Source organism: Solanum tuberosum, unplaced genomic scaffold (assembly GCF_000226075.1).
Source record: "Solanum tuberosum cultivar DM 1-3 516 R44 unplaced genomic scaffold, SolTub_3.0 scf00550, whole genome shotgun sequence".
Lineage (NCBI taxonomy): Eukaryota > Viridiplantae > Streptophyta > Magnoliopsida > Solanales > Solanaceae > Solanum > Solanum tuberosum.
In genome coordinates this window covers 161,320-179,192 of record NW_006239472.1, presented here as the reverse complement: position 1 = coordinate 179,192, position 17,873 = coordinate 161,320, and the positions used below count along the sequence as shown (strand labels likewise).

General features: G+C 32.9%; 1 protein-coding gene across 2 annotated transcripts; it reads right to left on the bottom strand.

The window, feature by feature from the left end:
• Positions 1–1,322: 1,322 nt before the first annotated feature.
• LOC102586582 (serine/threonine-protein kinase EDR1-like) lies at positions 1,323–11,367 on the bottom strand. 2 transcript variants are annotated; one of them, XM_006365346.2, is made up of 14 exons: positions 10,876–11,367; positions 9,085–9,522; positions 8,330–8,430; positions 6,310–7,301; positions 5,983–6,201; positions 5,848–5,888; positions 4,277–4,345; positions 3,413–3,513; positions 3,173–3,251; positions 2,978–3,076; positions 2,818–2,886; positions 2,362–2,411; positions 2,009–2,185; positions 1,323–1,741 (listed from the first exon to the last, which is right to left on the bottom strand). In XM_006365346.2, exons 1-14 carry the CDS (start codon positions 11,365–11,367, stop codon positions 1,612–1,614), a joined length of 3,057 nt encoding a protein of 1,018 aa, XP_006365408.1. In that variant the 3' UTR covers positions 1,323–1,611. The 2 variants fall into 2 exon arrangements, with proteins under 2 accessions (XP_006365408.1, XP_015159910.1); XM_015304424.1 differs by lacking the exons at positions 1,323–1,741; positions 2,362–2,411 and having other exon boundaries at positions 2,101–2,185.
• Positions 11,368–17,873: the final 6,506 nt, after the last annotated feature.

Sequence of the window (17,873 nt, the reverse complement as noted above, 5' to 3'; positions counted from 1 at the left end):
TTTGACTGACATTTTTTATTCCTTTCTTGTTTATCAACCTAACTTGTATATCAATTTTGATTCTTCCTTCAAAGTTCAAATGACTCTACGGGATGGCTATTTAGTAAATGGTTTTTAGATAATTGTCTCATGGGTGTATGTAGTGGATGAGTGGCAGCGACGAGTTTAACTGAATTCAGTAATGAAATTTTGTGTAACAATCCATGAAAAATGTAACAGATAGTATATATGAACTCATGACTATAAAAATAGAATGAGCTCAACGCTAAGATACTTAGGGATCATTTGGTACAAAAATTAATAATGTAGGGATTAGTAATACAGAGTTTATTTCTATCAAGTATTTCGTTCATTTTTTTCAACCTCATCTTGTGTTTGGATTAAAACTCTATAAAAAGCTTCTTTCCAATTATATCATTGAATTATTATGTAATTGAGTCAAGGTAGATAATTGTCGAACAATATTTTTTTATAACATTCTAACTAGCTATGAGAAGAACAATTTTGTTGTGATATTTGCTATTTTTTCACTTGAATTATTTGATGATAAATAATTATCATCTTAATAAATTAATCACTCATAAAATCATTTTTCAATTTAAAAAAGATAAACCATCTACTTTGAAAATCGAAAAAACGGTCAACAATGGTAAAACTGAATAAATCATCTACATTTACACATAAAAATTGCGAGTAGTAGTTATAATGTGTATGTAATTTTTTAAATTGTTCAAAATAATACAAATAATTAGAAAATCACACAAAATATATATATATATATATACGTGTGTGTGTGTGTATATAATCACAAACGTCATACACAAATAAACAACTCACATTTCAAATTTGTATTAGATTTATTTAGTAACAAACAACTCTCACTAAATAATTTGTAAGCTAATTTATTTAAATAAATTTTACTAGTGCAAATATAAATCATAAAATCAAGAAAATAAACAAAAAAAATTAAAATGATTTGAGGGATATTTTTATCTTTACATAGACTTATCCCAAGGTATTATATCCTATGTGTTACTAATACCTCCAAATGGAAGGTATTAGTAATACATCCTATAATACCATGTAGGAGGTATTACTAATCCATGAATTAGTTATACATAGGCACAAATTTCTACCAAACATGGTACTAAATAATACCTTACATAATACATGGACTATTTCTTCTAATGCGGCCTACCAAACGACCCCTTAAAATTGAATTCATAAAGTTTAGATCTTCAAAATATAGTCTAATGTTTGTTCGTCTCAAGAGCTATATTTGCACATGTTTCAATAATAGGTACAAAATATAAATGTTGACCTAAAACATAAATAAAAGAGCTTGAGCTTCTTTTAAGCAATTCTTTCTATTTTTTAATTACAAAAGAGAGTATCAACATGAATACACAAGGGAAGGGCAGATACACAATTTTTGAGAATTGGGGAAACACTGCTAAAAATACTAAAAGGATGAAACAAAAGAATCACAATTTGGCTTAAATATAAAGTATCTGATTTGTCAGGTTCTTTGATGTCTTCCTTCAGTTTCTTGAGCTCAAATTTGGATCTGTTTAATCCAACGAAAAATAAGTCTATTTACGTTCTTCAGTACTAACCCTGCTCCGCGGATGGCTGACCTCTGGCAACTGGTGGTTTTGGTGCATGTGAACTAGTAATAGGCTTTTGTAGTGGTTTCAGAGCAGCCATTATCTCAGCAAATGAAGGCCGTAACTTTGGATCTCTGCATGTACAAAAAAACACAATCACGAATTAGTTGAGGTCAGCTAAATGAACCCTTCTGTTGTATTGTAACCAGCAGGAGGCCTGACCAAAATTTAGAAGTGAAGAACGAAAGATAATGAAGAATCTACAAGTCTTCGTCTATGTTGCTTGGACCCTCCAAAAATGCATTACTTTTGAGGATTCAACACACCCCGACAGTATTTTTGAATAGTCTGAGCAAACTTAAAGTAAGTGACTTCAAGACTGAAACACCACAGAAACTCACGTTTGCCAGCATTTCCTGATAATGTCTGCAATAGCTGGATCCATGTCATCTGGTATGTCAAGACGGCGGTGCTGAAACCCCACAGCACCAACGACTTGCATTGGATTCATTCCTCCCCATGGTTGCTGTAAAGTACAAAGCTCCCATAGTATGACACCGAAGCTAAATACATCACATCTGCAGGGGACAATTGATAATCCAACATCATCAATCATATACCAAAAGCCACTGAATGAATCTATTTGTGAAACTGTCACCCTATATTGACCAGAAAGTTTTAATTTTTCGCAGTCTATAATCACTCTACTGCATCATCACATTTTTCAGTTGGGTAATATGGTTATCAGACATACTTTTCATTTGAAGGTTCATTTCTCAGCACTTCTGGGGCCATCCACTCTGCCTGAGAAACAAAATGACTCGGGGAATTATGAGATCGGATGTGGAAAACCACTAAATATAGCAAGCATAGAAAACAACCAAATGTTTCACACTTCAAAATATGATGGAACACTTAAAAGATCCTTAAACAAGCATAAAAAGTAAAAAAGTGCCCAATTTGCACCATATAACCAAAATTTTATACCTTGCGTGTAAAGTTAACTCAAAAAGAAAAAACATCACATGCTACACCTCCACATATCTAATGGAAATTGGTGTTACTACTAATATATAGAAAATAAATATCAACCATCATTAGATGTCAAACTATATTAGCAAGACAAACAGATCTAAGAATGTACTAATTAAGGAGCATGTTTATTGACAATCATACAGAAAAAGCATTAGACTTCAACCGTCCTGCTTACCGTCCCAGCAGTCGACCTAGAAGAAAGAAATGTGCTGTGCTTCATTCTTGACAGTCCAAAATCACATACCTAGAGTCAGAAAAATCAAAACATATCACATGGATTCTAAGTGAAAAGGAAGCTGCAAACTCCCTAGAGTTAAGAGTTAAAGGAAGTTCACCTTCACAACCCAGTTCTTATCTACAAGGAGATTTGGAGACTTCAAATCTCGATGAACTATCATGGGAGTGCAGTTGTGTAGATAGTTCATCCCTCGAGCCTGTTAGTTCAGTACAGCACATTCACCAGAAAGTCACAAACTAAAACAAAAGGCTTGAACAAATGGAGAAATTATAAATGAAAAAGTCGAGCATACAGCATCAAGAGCCATCCTCAACCTCCTGCGCTCATCTAGCTGATTGTGGGGTCGATGGATTAATCTGTACAAACTACCTCTGCAAATCAAAAAAATATTTTGAATTCAAGTAATCATTACCAAGTTTTAGTTCAGATTTCCAAGTTAACATACAACAGCCACTTCAAATTAACTGATGACCATAAAAGTGACGTATATTTTATATTATCCATAAATTTCTGCCCATAGCTTTTAACATACCTATGAAGAAACTCGGTAACAATTGAAAGATGTGGAGAACGAGTAACAGCTCCCATGAATAGAACAACATTTGGATGTCTGAGCCTTTTCATGATCCGCACCTTGCAAACCACAGATGAATATAGAGAATACAAATCAAATTGTAATCCAGAAGTTAGGCTAAGCAACACATCAGAAGATGAAGCACTGTGATGCTATCATCACAACTAGGGGAAACTGGATTGTAGTGTCAGAAACTGATTAAAATGGATTATGCAAGCAATATCTTCTGCTACAGCCTTCAGAAAGCAAATCTCATGAAAACTTTTACGGGCTTTGTTAATAATGCAGCAGAACTGATAAAATAAATAACTATATCACCATGATATATAGTAAAAAGTGGTAATTTCTGGCTGAATCATCTCGTCTAAAAAATGATTTAAACCCAAATTACCTCAGGAACCAAAATGTTACCAGCTTCGGTAATAATGCAGCAGAACTGTTAAAAATGAACACATGTTGTGCTATATAATATGTATTGATAATTCGTTACGACCGTGTTACAGCAAGAAAACCCCATAGGAGATTATCATAATGATCAGGAAAAGCAGAACTACAAACCAACATGTTTAATGATATGTCTTGATTTCACTAAATACCTATGTATCATCAGGTACGAGTTAGGAAAAAGTGATAAGTTGTTTATTTTTCTGATAACTTGAAATTTTGATAAATTTGATGAAAACAATAACTTCTTTCAAGATTTTGCCATCAGTTTTTAAAATTTGTTCAAGAGTAAGATCTCTGAGGAGATGATAATAGTTACAGAGATTGTACTATTTAAGAACACTGATAGTGGCCTATGTTTGTCAAGAAGGGTAATACCTCACTTCTGAACTCCTCAAGGGATTCACCAGTTATATCTTGATCCAGGAACTTCTTTACAGCAACTTCCTGAAAATAAGAAGGCTTAATATATTTGTCTTAACTCAAGTTGAAGAAAATAAGGAATTCTTAAGTGCAATTTATGTGTTCCCATTTATAGTTGATGACAGTAAGTAATGAATGAATATGAGAAGCTATGGTAAAATATTACGTGTATGCAACAAATGTTTTGACCCAGAACCAGACATGTTCAGCAAATAACTCAGCAGTTAAATTAGCAGAGACATCATCACATCAGATTTGAAGTACAGAAATTCAAGCCAACCATCAAGTGTAAACACTAAACAGTGTCTAGAATGTAATGGAAAAGTGGTTAACAAAGGAGTTTTCAAAAGAGGCATGAGACTCCTCAAAATTTATGAAAAAGAAGAGGGAAAACAATCAGATGATACAGATTGTATATTCACTTCAACAAGTTTATGACAGATTTTTATGAGAAAATAACAGATTTTGACAAATATGCATTATATAGATTAAACCAAGATATCAAAGTATGCCTACAAAAGACTCATTCTTATTTTCCATATATAAACATACAAAACCCAGTGTAATCCCACAAGTGGGGTCTGACGTGTATATGCAAACCATATCCCTACCTTGGAAGCTGGAGACATTGTTATCGATAGACCCTTGGCTCAAGGAAAAGCAGTTCGAAAAAAGAAAATAACGGGAGTGAAGAAGCCATGGCAATAAACAAACTCATTCTTCTTTTTCATTTTAGCAAATTATGAGAAATAATCACATACATTATCTTTAGCTTAACATTTATTTTGCCTCGGGTCTCGTCAATCAGAACAATGTCATCAGCAAATAATATACACCATGACACTTCTTGTATATACCGTGTCAATTCATTTATCACCTTCAAAGTCTTTCTCCAAACCTCCAACTTTTAAACATTTTTGTATTATTTGAATAAGATTAAAAAGTAATTTAATTTTGAGCTAAATTAACAAAAATAAACAAAAAATTAATCCTTTTAGAGCTTGTTCGCATTGACTTAAAAGTTGGTCAAACCTACTTTTAAGTCAGTTTTTGACTCTTGAAAGTGTTTGACAAATATAAAAAATAACTTAAAATAAGTCAAAAATGACTTAAAATAAGTTAGGAAGTGTTTGGCAAGGTCAAAAATGACTTATAATAAGTTTAAAATGACTTAAAATAAGTCAGAAACCAAAAGTAGGTCTCCCCCTACTTTTTATTTTTTGGCTTCAAAAGTCTTTTCAGTTTGACTTTTTATTTTTGACTTAAAAGTTACTTTTTTTAAGTCAAACCAAACGGGCTCAGTTGCAAAAAGAACAAGGAATCTTCTCATTATTAAGTTCTTAAAGATTTGATCTACAACTCAAATCAATTAGATTTAAGTTCCAATCGATCTAGTTATTTAGATCGATAAAAAGAAAGCTTGGCCTTTTAATGCAGGAAGGACAAAGATGTCACTTAAAACTTCTTTAAGCCAACCCCAAGATACATAAGAAGAAACCTAACTGACACAAGGATAATGAACTTACAGTTCCATGCCACTCTCCACGATAGACCTCTCCATAAGATCCTAGAACATAGAAATTATGAGAAGTGTCAGATTACAGAGTCTAAATCACCTACTTTAAAGAACCTTCAGGTCTGTAACACAATGCAGGTCATACCAAGTCCGATACGCTCACCCAAGGCAATATCCTCCCACGGAATCTCACAATCTGCTACATCATCAAGTATCACATCTGATTTAGCACTATCATTACCGGTTGACTTATCTGACATCCTTTCACCCTCTGAATTTGCTCCTGCTGCCTCATGCTCTTGATGACCACTTCTCTGTTGCTCATAAACAGCAGTATCTGCATCTCCATCAACTCTTTCACAGTCTATATGATTAAGAAAGACAGCAGATTAACTGGACAATGGCACATATCTCCAAGCTTTCATTTTGTTACCAAGAAGGAACAACAAATTCGTTAACAAGTTGGACATACCTCCTTGTGCCTCATATTGCTTACTGACTGCTGCAGTTGTTGCTACCACTGCTGCAGCTGTGGCTGTGGCAGCAGCTGCTACGGGGAGGTCCCCGTGAGGGTTAGTCTTGGCTGCAACAACTACCATCGAAGAGGCAACAGCAGCTGCGGCGGCGGCAGCAGCAGCAGCAACAGGAACTGTTTTCATATGTTTCGGTGGAGCTACTTCAGACTGTCTAGAAACTTGCTGTTCACCAACTTCTCTCACATCTGGCTGAGGTTCCAATGATCCACGTGCATTGCCCTTAGAGTATGGACTGTGATAAGGCAGAGGGGGTAAGAAGCGGGCTCGATTCTTATCAGATTGACCCTTGACTTTCTGGAACTCATCTCTTTCCTCTAGCCTGGATTTTCCCTCTATATGAGATACGTCTAGTTGTTCTGGATAGATCTCAGCGAACAGGTTTGGTGGTGCAATAACTCCACTCTCAAGTAAAACAGTGTGCAGTTTTTGAGCTAGCTGTGGATTTTCTTTGGCAGCGTCAATCATGTATTGCGAAGCATCCTTTACTTTCATCTTGTGTGCAGCTGGGGAGCTAACACCTTCTGTCCAGGAAGGAGATCTTGCATGTGTAAAAGCAGATCTTGCATGCCCAGCTCTAGAAGATGTTTCCTGTCCTTGCTCCTTAGGACTGGGAGCCTTTGTAAAATCATGGAAGGTATTATAAAATTCTTTCTCCGCTTTTACCTGCAGTTCTGAATTACCAGAAGAGGGAGATTCATTTCCTGCACTAGTGCTTTCCGCAAACCTGGATCTCTTGTCTGCCGTTCCATAGTCTGAATGATCTCCCAATGAAGAAGCAATCCCACTACTATAGGAACCTGGATGAGAATCAACATCTTTGGAGGATGGACTGATGGAGAGAATAGATTCTTCATAGTCTCCATGTACTCCAGATGTGTCAGATGGAATAAGTGTTCCGGGTGCTGCCATCAAATCGACAATATACTCCCTGCAAATGTATCATCTGATTAGTAAATAGAATAAGATAATTCCAGCAGAAGAAATTATTCCAGCAAAAATTTATCCCAAACAATGTATCAACAAATCTCTGCAGCATACAAACAACAGCAGCAATTTAAGACTGTAAAATACTGTAAATTGTGAAGGAAATTAGAAAAATCAATTCATAGTCCAAATTAATTACTATACATATTTTCTTGAAATGTTTTATCAGCTCAACAAAACAAACTTTTCAAGAATTTAATCTAGAAATTTGAACAGTATGCTTGTCATTGTTGTCAAAGACATGCTTGAGGGGTGCTTAAGCCCTTAAGTGAGATGCAGGGCAAGCTGCACAGAATGCCTGGCGGGTGATCGTCTAGTGAAAGCACTAAGGTATGCGCCATAAACCAGCCAACCAACAGCTTTTTCAAAGTTTATGTTAGTTTATGAGCCTCAGAGGCCTGGTGCAAAACAGTAGATGTAGCTTGCGAGAAAATATATTAATTATTAAGGAAACTTTACAAATGAGCACTTTAGCAATTATGAATAGGAACTCAGAACTCTAGAATTATCAATAAGAAAACTAGTCGCTAGTGAGAAACTTAAAAAGGTATCTTGCATTTGATCAGGAACTTAAGATTGATATTTACTTTGATTGATGTTTTTCACTTCATTGCACTTCCTTTTCAAGTTTCCTACTAATATTGTTGGTGTTTGTGTTTATAGTTTTTCTTTTCAATTATGTAAATCTTTCTTTTTCAGTCTGCGCCTTTTCTCGTTAAGCAATGTGTGATGTGCCTTAAGTAGCTCCTACCTTGGCCCTTTGTTACTACATTTCATGTTTGATAAGGCCGATGCTTGCTCTGACTAAGCCACAAGGTGTATTTGTGCAATGCAAACCAACCAAGGAAGATTATCCAAGAAAAGTGAAAATTCTGACCAAGTTTCAATATGTATACCCCACCTGAGAGAACATAAAAGAAAAAGATTGCATCTATAGCATCAAGGAAAGAAGGTAAAGTGAATAGCAGCAACCTTCCATCGATTTTTACATAGTTCATTGCAACATCATCTGAACCTGTATACTGCTTTCCTTTTACTAATCGACAAGGAATCCCCACACTATCAGCTAAAACCTAAATAATTTTCAGAAGCAAAAAAAAATTTAAAAAATGTGATGTTATAATCAAAGCATAGCAAATGAAAGGGTAAGGCTAACCATTAGCAAGTACCTAAAATAAAAATAATAGTGATGATTAGCAGATTGACAAAGAAAAGCGCCATTGAAATGACTAATGCATCAAACCAAAATAAAAACTATGGACAAGTAATATCGTGAAGACAGAATTGATTGCTATCTACGAAAAGGATCAAAGAGAACAATAAGGTACAATCACAGAAGCAATGGATGCAGAATACTGACAAGTAGCTGGAAAGATCAAGAACTAGGGGACAAATACTGGAGTTGATTCAGATTAGAACTGAACCATGCCTATGCTAACGTTCTGCTTAAATGAGTTTATTTTTCTATATGACATTTGCCATCCACAGAACCAATCATCCTTCACGACGAGTAGAATTCCCTTCTTTAAATAGTCATATACATTCCGAGTCTTAGCCAACTAGACAAGTAAATTAGGCTTTAGAAGTGAGATTAGGATATTCAGGTATCTCAGGCATTTTCATTGTCAATAAGCAAGGGATATTACTTTATGAGAAAACTAAAAGATATCACAAACTAATTATAATCAAATACTGCTATAGATTTAAGAGTCCAAAATGCTTACTACCTTGAATAACAATGCACGATGACGAGCCAATCCAATGGTCAAAGAACCAAGAGGCAAAACCATACTCCCTAGAGTTGCCTTTAGATTATAACTAATACTTCTCCATGCAAGCAACATGCTCTCCGGATCCACAACTGGGCCCCCCATGTGGTCAGAAACAAGCACAGCAAGCTTATGTACCAAACTGCTGGCTGAAAAATCCATGAGGTTTGACCTCTCCTCAACAGCAATCTCTAGAGCTCTCTGTTCAAGTTTCAACAACTTGGAGTCCGCAGCTTTACTGACAAGGATGGCTTCCCAACTAATATGATCTGATACTTCCGTTCTTTGCAGATCAATGAGGGAGGGCATTTTCGAGGAATTGGACTCCATGAGGACACCATACAGATCATAAAATCCATCCAGGATCTTGTCATCATAGCTTAGAGCATTGTAATTCTGTGAAGCATTGATAAATCTATAATATGAGATATGTCATGTGTTAGAAAGGAATAAGGACTAGGAAAGGGAAATTTTTGCACAAACAGAAACTAATCTGACGAAACAATAGAGCAACTTATACACCACAAAATCAATCCCTCCATATTTTAGATAATGTAGCTGTCTAATATACCTTCTTGCTGATTGTTTAAGACGGATAAGCTATTGGAACCACTTAAACACCAGACAGGAATATGGAAAAGTAGAAACCAGAAAATATGTGCATTGCTATGAGCCAATGACTATGATATCTAGACGGCAAAATATATATCGTCTTTGGCAGTGTTTCCTACCCGCAATTTCAAGCTTATCCCTATCATTACAAAATTTCTAGTCCAATAATGTCAGTAGGGTTGAACTTGGCATCTCTCTCTCCTCAACTATATCAATCAAGTCTTATACTCATTGATCACTTAATTCCTCAGTCAAGCTAAACTTTGTTTCCTCTCACTACCTTCACTACAGCATTTTGAATTCTCATATTTCCAGTGACTTATCAGTGTTACCAATAGGCAATAGGTTCTCATTTATACCACGTCCCAGGACCTTATGATATGAGTAATTGTATTGGTGTTCCTTCCATGAGAAAACAGTACGCCTCCTAAATGACACAATTTGAATTTCCTTTTTACTTCTTTCAATATCTCTTTTTGTGACAACAATGGTGCCGGGCCAGCTTTTGCTTAGCTGGATTATTCCACCGGGTACTTCTACCTCCCACCAGCACAAGTACCGGGTAATTTAACCTAACAACGGTTAGGTAGATTCAAAGAAATCACCTAGTGTTTTTAGTCTTTGTGGGGAATTGAATCCTGATCAAGTAAAGTTTCACACTCCAGTCATCTTGAGGCCATCCCCAGACTTAAAAGATGAAAGCCGATAATCTAAGTGCTTAATCAGCATAAGGATTAATGAATCTACTAACCAATACCTTTGAGGAATGACAAATACAATCAACAGCAAGGCACAATTACCATTACCATTATAATACGATGCTTGAATTCTAAAGTCTGAATTTGATAAAGAACTAAATCAGTAGATGCCTGTTCAGCAGTGGTCAACCAAATCCTTAAAAAAAAAAAGATACAAACTTCAAAATGCATATGCGACTATCTCAGCAAGGTAAGTCAGAACATAAGGGATTAAATGACATGGCCATTTCCTTTTCTTCTTTTTTTATGAAATAAAATCCATATACAATAGATTTACCTAAAAGATAACAGATTTGCTAAGCATGCCTTTAGGTGCCTAGAGTAAAGTAAGCCAAGAGTTGTGATATGAATAAAACCAAATAGACAGAGACGAACATACCCAATACCGATATGCTACAACTTCTGCAGGAGCATTCTCTGGGGCAGAAGAGCCTAAACTGATTTGCTTAACAGCCTCAATTTGAACTGCCTCAGGGTCTTCCTTCGCGCTCAACACTAGAGCTAACTGAATTTGATACTCCTCCTCTACACCAGGATCCCTCGAGCTGCTAGACTCCGAATCACGCTGTACAGCATCTAAAACAGCATCAGCGCCACCAATACTCACAGAGTCAGAATGGTCCATTCTATTCCCTCTATTCCCATTTGAGGAAGACGGAGGACTAGGACTATGCCTATTTGTAACTGAATTTAACCATCCTGAAATTGCTGAAAAAGGTTTATTATCAGACCCATGATAGCTTCTAGAGCTTGAATGCTTTTCAGGTGATGAAACATCACTTAATTTCTTGCTCCTTGAGGAGGATGTTGATCCTTCTGAATCCTCCGATTGATTGGACCCAATATGAAGTTTTTTAAGAAAATTCTTCATTGTTGTATTCACTAAACCACAATAATTAGCAGTAGTACTAAAGAAAAAAAAAGCTGGCCATAAACTTCTCTATAAATAAATGGATCCCGAGCCTAACTCAACTCCAAAAGCAGCTCACTGGTGGTGGTTACCCAAGTCAGAGACCACTTATCTCATTACTTTTTCATTCCTCAACACTCTCCATTGTCCCACTACAATCATGAATCACAGTTACAAATCACTTACCTTAAGACCTGTAATAACAAGAACTACAAAGTTTAAGCTCGTTTTAACCAAATCAAATCCAAGAACCAAACTTTACTTCGTTTCTTAAGAGACCCCAGTTACCACTTCCCTCCTGAGCAGCAAAAAGACTCAATCTTGAAAACAAATTCAAGAATTCAGCCTAAAAACACTCTGCACACACAAAACCAAAAAAGATTGTTCCTTTATCCCTTAAACAACTAGAGCAAACCAAGAAAAGGGTATCAAAATACAAATGAAGATGTAGAAAATGGACAAAAAGAAGAAAGACTAATTGTACAGTTGAAATAAATGTGTCAATTAAAGTGAAAAAGGGGTTCAGTGGTCAGTTTTGGTAAGAGTGGGGGTGAGGGCAAAAACAACAAGTGGGAGTGGGGAAAGTAGGACCTCAATAATCAAGAATGACCCACTTTGTTATTCTGAGATACCAGTATCACTACACCAACCAATATTCCCAGGAATTTCATGGTCATAGAAAAACAAAGAAAAAGGGTACCATGAGGAGTATTTTGCTGGGAAAGGAAATTGAAAAAATAATACAGTAAACAACTTGGCTGCTTTGGATCTCTCTATTTTACACACAAAACTCAATGGTGAATGGCTATTGGTCTGATTTTAGCTCCCGACAGAGTACTAGAAGTGGCAATAAGTGGTTAATTGCTGTAAGCCTGTAAAACTACATATATAGTAGAATATTTGAAAAAGAAACTAACTTTTCTTTTGTTTTGTACTATACTGCCCGCTCCGTTTCATCTTACTTGACTCTGTAGTTACTAAAAATGAGATTTTCTTTTTTTATTACAGTAATCGAATTTAGAATTAGATTAGTTTAATAAAGTACACTTTTAATAAAAGTTATGTTAAAATAACATGGATTAAGTAATATAAAACGGAGAAAGTGGTAAGACACTCTTATTATGTTACTACAAATGAATGGGCAAAATTGGAAATCTCTTTTAGGGATAGTGCAGCTGTGCAAGAACACTTTTTGTTAGTATAATTATTCCAGCTAGATAATCATAGTGGTAAGAGATTACAAATGACCTTGTTGATCATCTTTCATGTTTCCCTAAATTAGTTGTGTAAAGTGGAAATTTATATATAGGATAGGATAGGGTAGGTACATTTCACATGTGATTTGTTATATTGAAACTAAACGTTTAGTTTATTTGATTTTATAATAATTTAAATGTCTATATGCATGTAAAAGTGAAAGGACATAACTATTTGTTAAAGCTAAATTAAAAGGGCAGATTCATATTGTAGACATCAAAAAAATTTGAACTCTACCAGCCGAATTCTATTTCAATTAGGGTTTTCGGAGGTTACTCTACCCTAAACTCCAGCTCATGTCTCTATACTAAGGGTTATATATTCTCTTTAAAAGACATCTTGAAAATTCCATAAATTCTTGAAATATTCATAAAGAGATCAAGATGTGGTCTTCAATGTTTGAGAAATACGCTACTAGCTAACAACCCCTTCGAGAAATGTGCTACTAGCTAACAATCCTCGAATAATCAAGGGAGTAACATAATTGTACTTGCACTACTTATTAATAAAATATTCTTATTTCTTCATATTTTATTTATAATTATAATTTATTTTCTGACGGTTTAAAAAAAACGAATTCTCCTTTATGTTCCTAATCCTATGTTGTCTATTTCTTCTCATAATTTAATTTCTTGAAAGGATATAAATGATAAGTAAGAAACTTAGGAAAGACAATATGAAAGTGACATGCATCTTAATTAATTTACCACAAATGAAGATGTTATATTTATTTATTTATTTGTATTATAAGATGAGGTGGAATAGTGAAAGCAGTATGTGTGGTTTGTAAATGCCCAAAAATTAAAGAAACAAAACCTAATTCTGCAAATATATTATTTTTTTCTGTGGTATATATATATGTGGTTGTGTGGAGGTTTCTTCCTATTGTTCACTTTGCTACTTTGAGCAGACTTTCCCTAAAATGTTATAAGGCTGAATAAATTTGTCCTTTTATTTATCCAAAACTTAGGATATGAGGAAAAAGGTGCCTCATCTAGATAACAATTCCTCCTATAATCCTACTTGTATGAATCTTTAGTCCTAAAATAATTATTTTATTATCGAACCAGAGTGACAAATCATGTTTTAGAGCACAAATTTCTCAATGATTTGTGATTTAAAAAAATTTATTTTTCTAATATTATTTCAATTCACCAAACTATATCTTTGATGTATGATTTTTTTATTTCTCAGGCACAATATTTGATACTTGTATTGAAGTCCGACTAAACAACACATATGCATACGATCAAAACTTTTTATTATCATTGAAAAAAATGATAAATAAGTCTCTCTCTGAAAATGAAATTGAAGGTATGATTTATCATATATTCTTGTCTTTTCTTTTTATATTCGTGCCGAAAAATCTTAATATACATCAAAAATAAATAATATTTCTTAAATATAATTTTATAATACAAATTTGAATCTGAATTCTCTAATTAATAACTCGAGATCTTCTAGAAATCTCATCACACGATCAGTGATAAGTATTTTTTTTTCCTCGTGCCGTATTAAATTGCACTTTTTGACCTATTATTTGGACGGCTGAAATTATTTTTGGTTGTCACAAAGAAAAAAAACAAATTACCTACTATATCCGTTTTAAGTCCATGCGACAACATTTTCATTTTATTATTCCAAAAAGTTTTTTGATAACTTTTAAAATTTATAAATAATTTAATTTGACTTTTCTACTTTATCTTTAATGATAAAAAAAATATAATCATGGATGTTATGCTATGCTTAAAACAAAAATAAAAATTATAATCACCCAAATACTATGATATACTTATGTTACATTGAGTTCTCATACTAATCGAGAAGAGTATTATCGGTCTTCATACTATATTAGGTAATCCTTATTTATCGGTTTTTGTAGTTGATGTTGAGTTAAATTTACATAGTTAATTTTTTTATTACAATAATTAGAAACTCATTTTAATTCGTAGATTATTCAATGTTGGACCCTCATCTTATATTGTTCATGCTTCAGATAATTTAATTTTAGATATTCAAAAGGTGTTAAAATTCTCACATCTGATGTTATTGGTGATGGAACATTCTTGGAAGATGTATCATATTTTTGAGAAGATAAGATGCATGGTGCGACTGAAGCAAATTAAAGAGAGAATATTATCAGATGCAGGGAATTAATTGTATACAATGAAAATAAAGTATGGTTCCCAAAAGGCAAAAGTAAGGTTATGGTGACCATCTAGAAAAGGAAAAATACGAAAGTTAGAATATATATATACCATTTTAAGGAATACGAAATCATTTATGGTGGAGCAACCACCCCAATAAGGATCGAGTAATATAAAATATAGAGAGTATTATTTAAATTTTTAACTTGATATAATTTTTATGTTAGCTTTAAAGTTTTTGCGTACATTGACCTTTTTTTTAAAAGTGATTTTAAATTTATTTTAGAAAAAATATGATAATTTTTAATTTCTGCTTTTGCCGCTCTTTTAATAAAAGTTTGTGAATTAAAATATTTTTATTTATGATCTAATTAACTCGACATAAGTTTAGTGAACTTCTCTTTGCAGTTTGCTTGACATAAATTTCATAGGAATTAAATTATTTGATATGAGTTGTGTAGTATTGCTATGAGCTAATTGCTTAGCATAAGTTTACTATGTCTTTTACAATATAATTATTAAAACTTAAAACTGATCTTTTGATTCTTACGACATAAGTTTCATTAAGTTTGTACGAGTAACCCATTAAGTTTTACATGCAAAGTTAAAACATGGACCCCATTTTTTTATTCACTTCAAAAGTCTATACTTTCAAGACCACACAATTTAAAAATAAAAAATAAAAAAATCTCATTTGATTTTGTATATACGCATTAGAGTGTTATTAATTTGAATTCAAAATTATTTTTGAATGTACTTATCACTTTTAATGAAATTATTTCCATATTCAAAATTTAAATTCGAGGCCTTATAATCATTTCCTTTCTTAATATGGTTCAGTCATGAAAATATAGTTTTTTTTAATTAAAAAAACGAAAAAAGCTCAAAAATACCCCTAAACTATCGGAAATAGCTCAGATTTGCCCTTAAACTATATTTTGGCTCAAAATTATCCTTCCCGTCAAAGTATTGGGTCATACTTACCCTTCTAATTAACAAAAATATGTTAAGTGCCACATGGACGCCACATAAGCGCCAAACATTTCCCACTTCCACGTATACTAATAAGATCCCTAATATCTAATTTTCCTCTCATTACTCTTAAGATACGATTTCACCAATTTTCCCTCATTTTCGCAGCTACGGTAAGAAACGATTTCAGATATTTTTTCAGTTCAGATGACGAGATCAAAGACAAATTAGTTGCTTTAAGATAAAGCATACCATTTAGCAATTGTATGATGGCAGCAACACTTGTATTAAGTGTTGGTTGCAACAAACTGCCTATAACCATCGTTGGGTTTATTGTAACCATATCGAAAGCTTTCTCTTTTACAAACTTCCACGTAGCATCCTCAGCTAATGTTGCGAAATCAACTTCAAAATCCAACCGCGAAATGAAGAAATCGTTTCTTATCCTAGCCGCGAAAATAGGAGAAATGGGTGAAATCGTATCTTAAGAGAAATGAGGGGGAAATTAGATATTAGGGATCTTATTAGTCTATGTGGAAGTGGGAAATGTTTGGCGCTTATGTGGCGTCCATGTGGTGTCCATGTGGCACTTAACATACATCTATTAATTAGAATTGTAAGCATGACCCAATACTTTGACGGAAAGGATAATTTTGAGCCAAAATATAATTTAAGGGTAAAACTGGGCTATTTCCGATAGTTTAGAGGTATTTTTGAGCCTTTTCCGTTAAAAAAATTATAGTTAAAGTCGTGTTTGGTCAAATTTTATATATTTTTTTAAAAGGCATAAATACATAAATATATCATTTAACTTGGTTTCATTTGACATCAATGTCCTCCAATTTTGGATGTGCATAGTAGACGCATAAATTTGTATAGAATTGAACAAGTAGACACATGTGTCCTACTTGACGCCCTACGTGGCGATACAATTCATGTCCTATGCGACATTTTATGTGGCGTCCTACGTGAATTAAGTCTCGTAGGACACGTGTGTCTAATTGTTCAACTTTATATAAGTTTAAATGCTAACATGTGCACACTCGAAGTTAAATGTTATAGATGTTAAGTGAGGTCAAGTTAAAAGACATATTTATATATTATATCTTTTTAAACATGGTCTACTTTCCTCATTTTCTAAAAATTACTTGACTAATTTACGTGAGACATACAACCAAATTGCACTAAAAGAGTAATATATCAAAATAAATAATCGTATAATGTCATAGATTATATCTCATATAAGAACTACTACATACTATTACAAAAAAAAAAAATCCAATTTATTTTTAAAAAAATTAAGTTGAATTTGTGTTAAGTTATTGATTTTGCAAATAATACTTTATTATTTGAATATGGTTTTTTCTAAAAATAAAATAAAATATGAAATATAATTAAAATGGAGCCATTTTTATAAAAATTAATAATTTAGGATAAAATTTGAAAAAAATATACAGAAAGTATTAAAAAAGTTTTGAATGTTTTTCAAATTTCAAATACAACTTTAAGTTATATTTGTAATTTTTATAATTCGACATTGATTTTCAAATAAATAAAGTGAAATAAAAAGATTGTCTATTTCTCTGTGTTCATTTATTTTTCATATTTATAAAAAATAAATAATCAAATATAATATTTATTATCTTAAGAAATAAGATATAATTTAATTTTCTTTTTCATGGTTATACTACTTTAAATGTGAAAAGTGATAATGTGGTTTAAGAAAAAGTAGAACACAAATTGAGTAAATAAGATTAATTCACTCAAATTGTTTGTTGAATTATTATAGATGAGTAAAAAAAACCATTAAATTTTAAATTAACTCTTTAATTCGAATGTGTATGTTTGGCATTCTGTTAAAATAACCATTGGATCATATGATATTGTAGTGTTAATTAAGACAATTTAAATAAGCTATATTATTTGATAAAAATAATAATATTTTATTATAAAGTGTAATTTTTATTATCATTTTACTATCGTTTTTATTAGAAAAAATATTGATGACAATTTTTCTTTTCAAAAAACTAATTAAATACTTATAATACATTGGAACCACTAATATATTTAAGATTGTAAATTGTAATATTG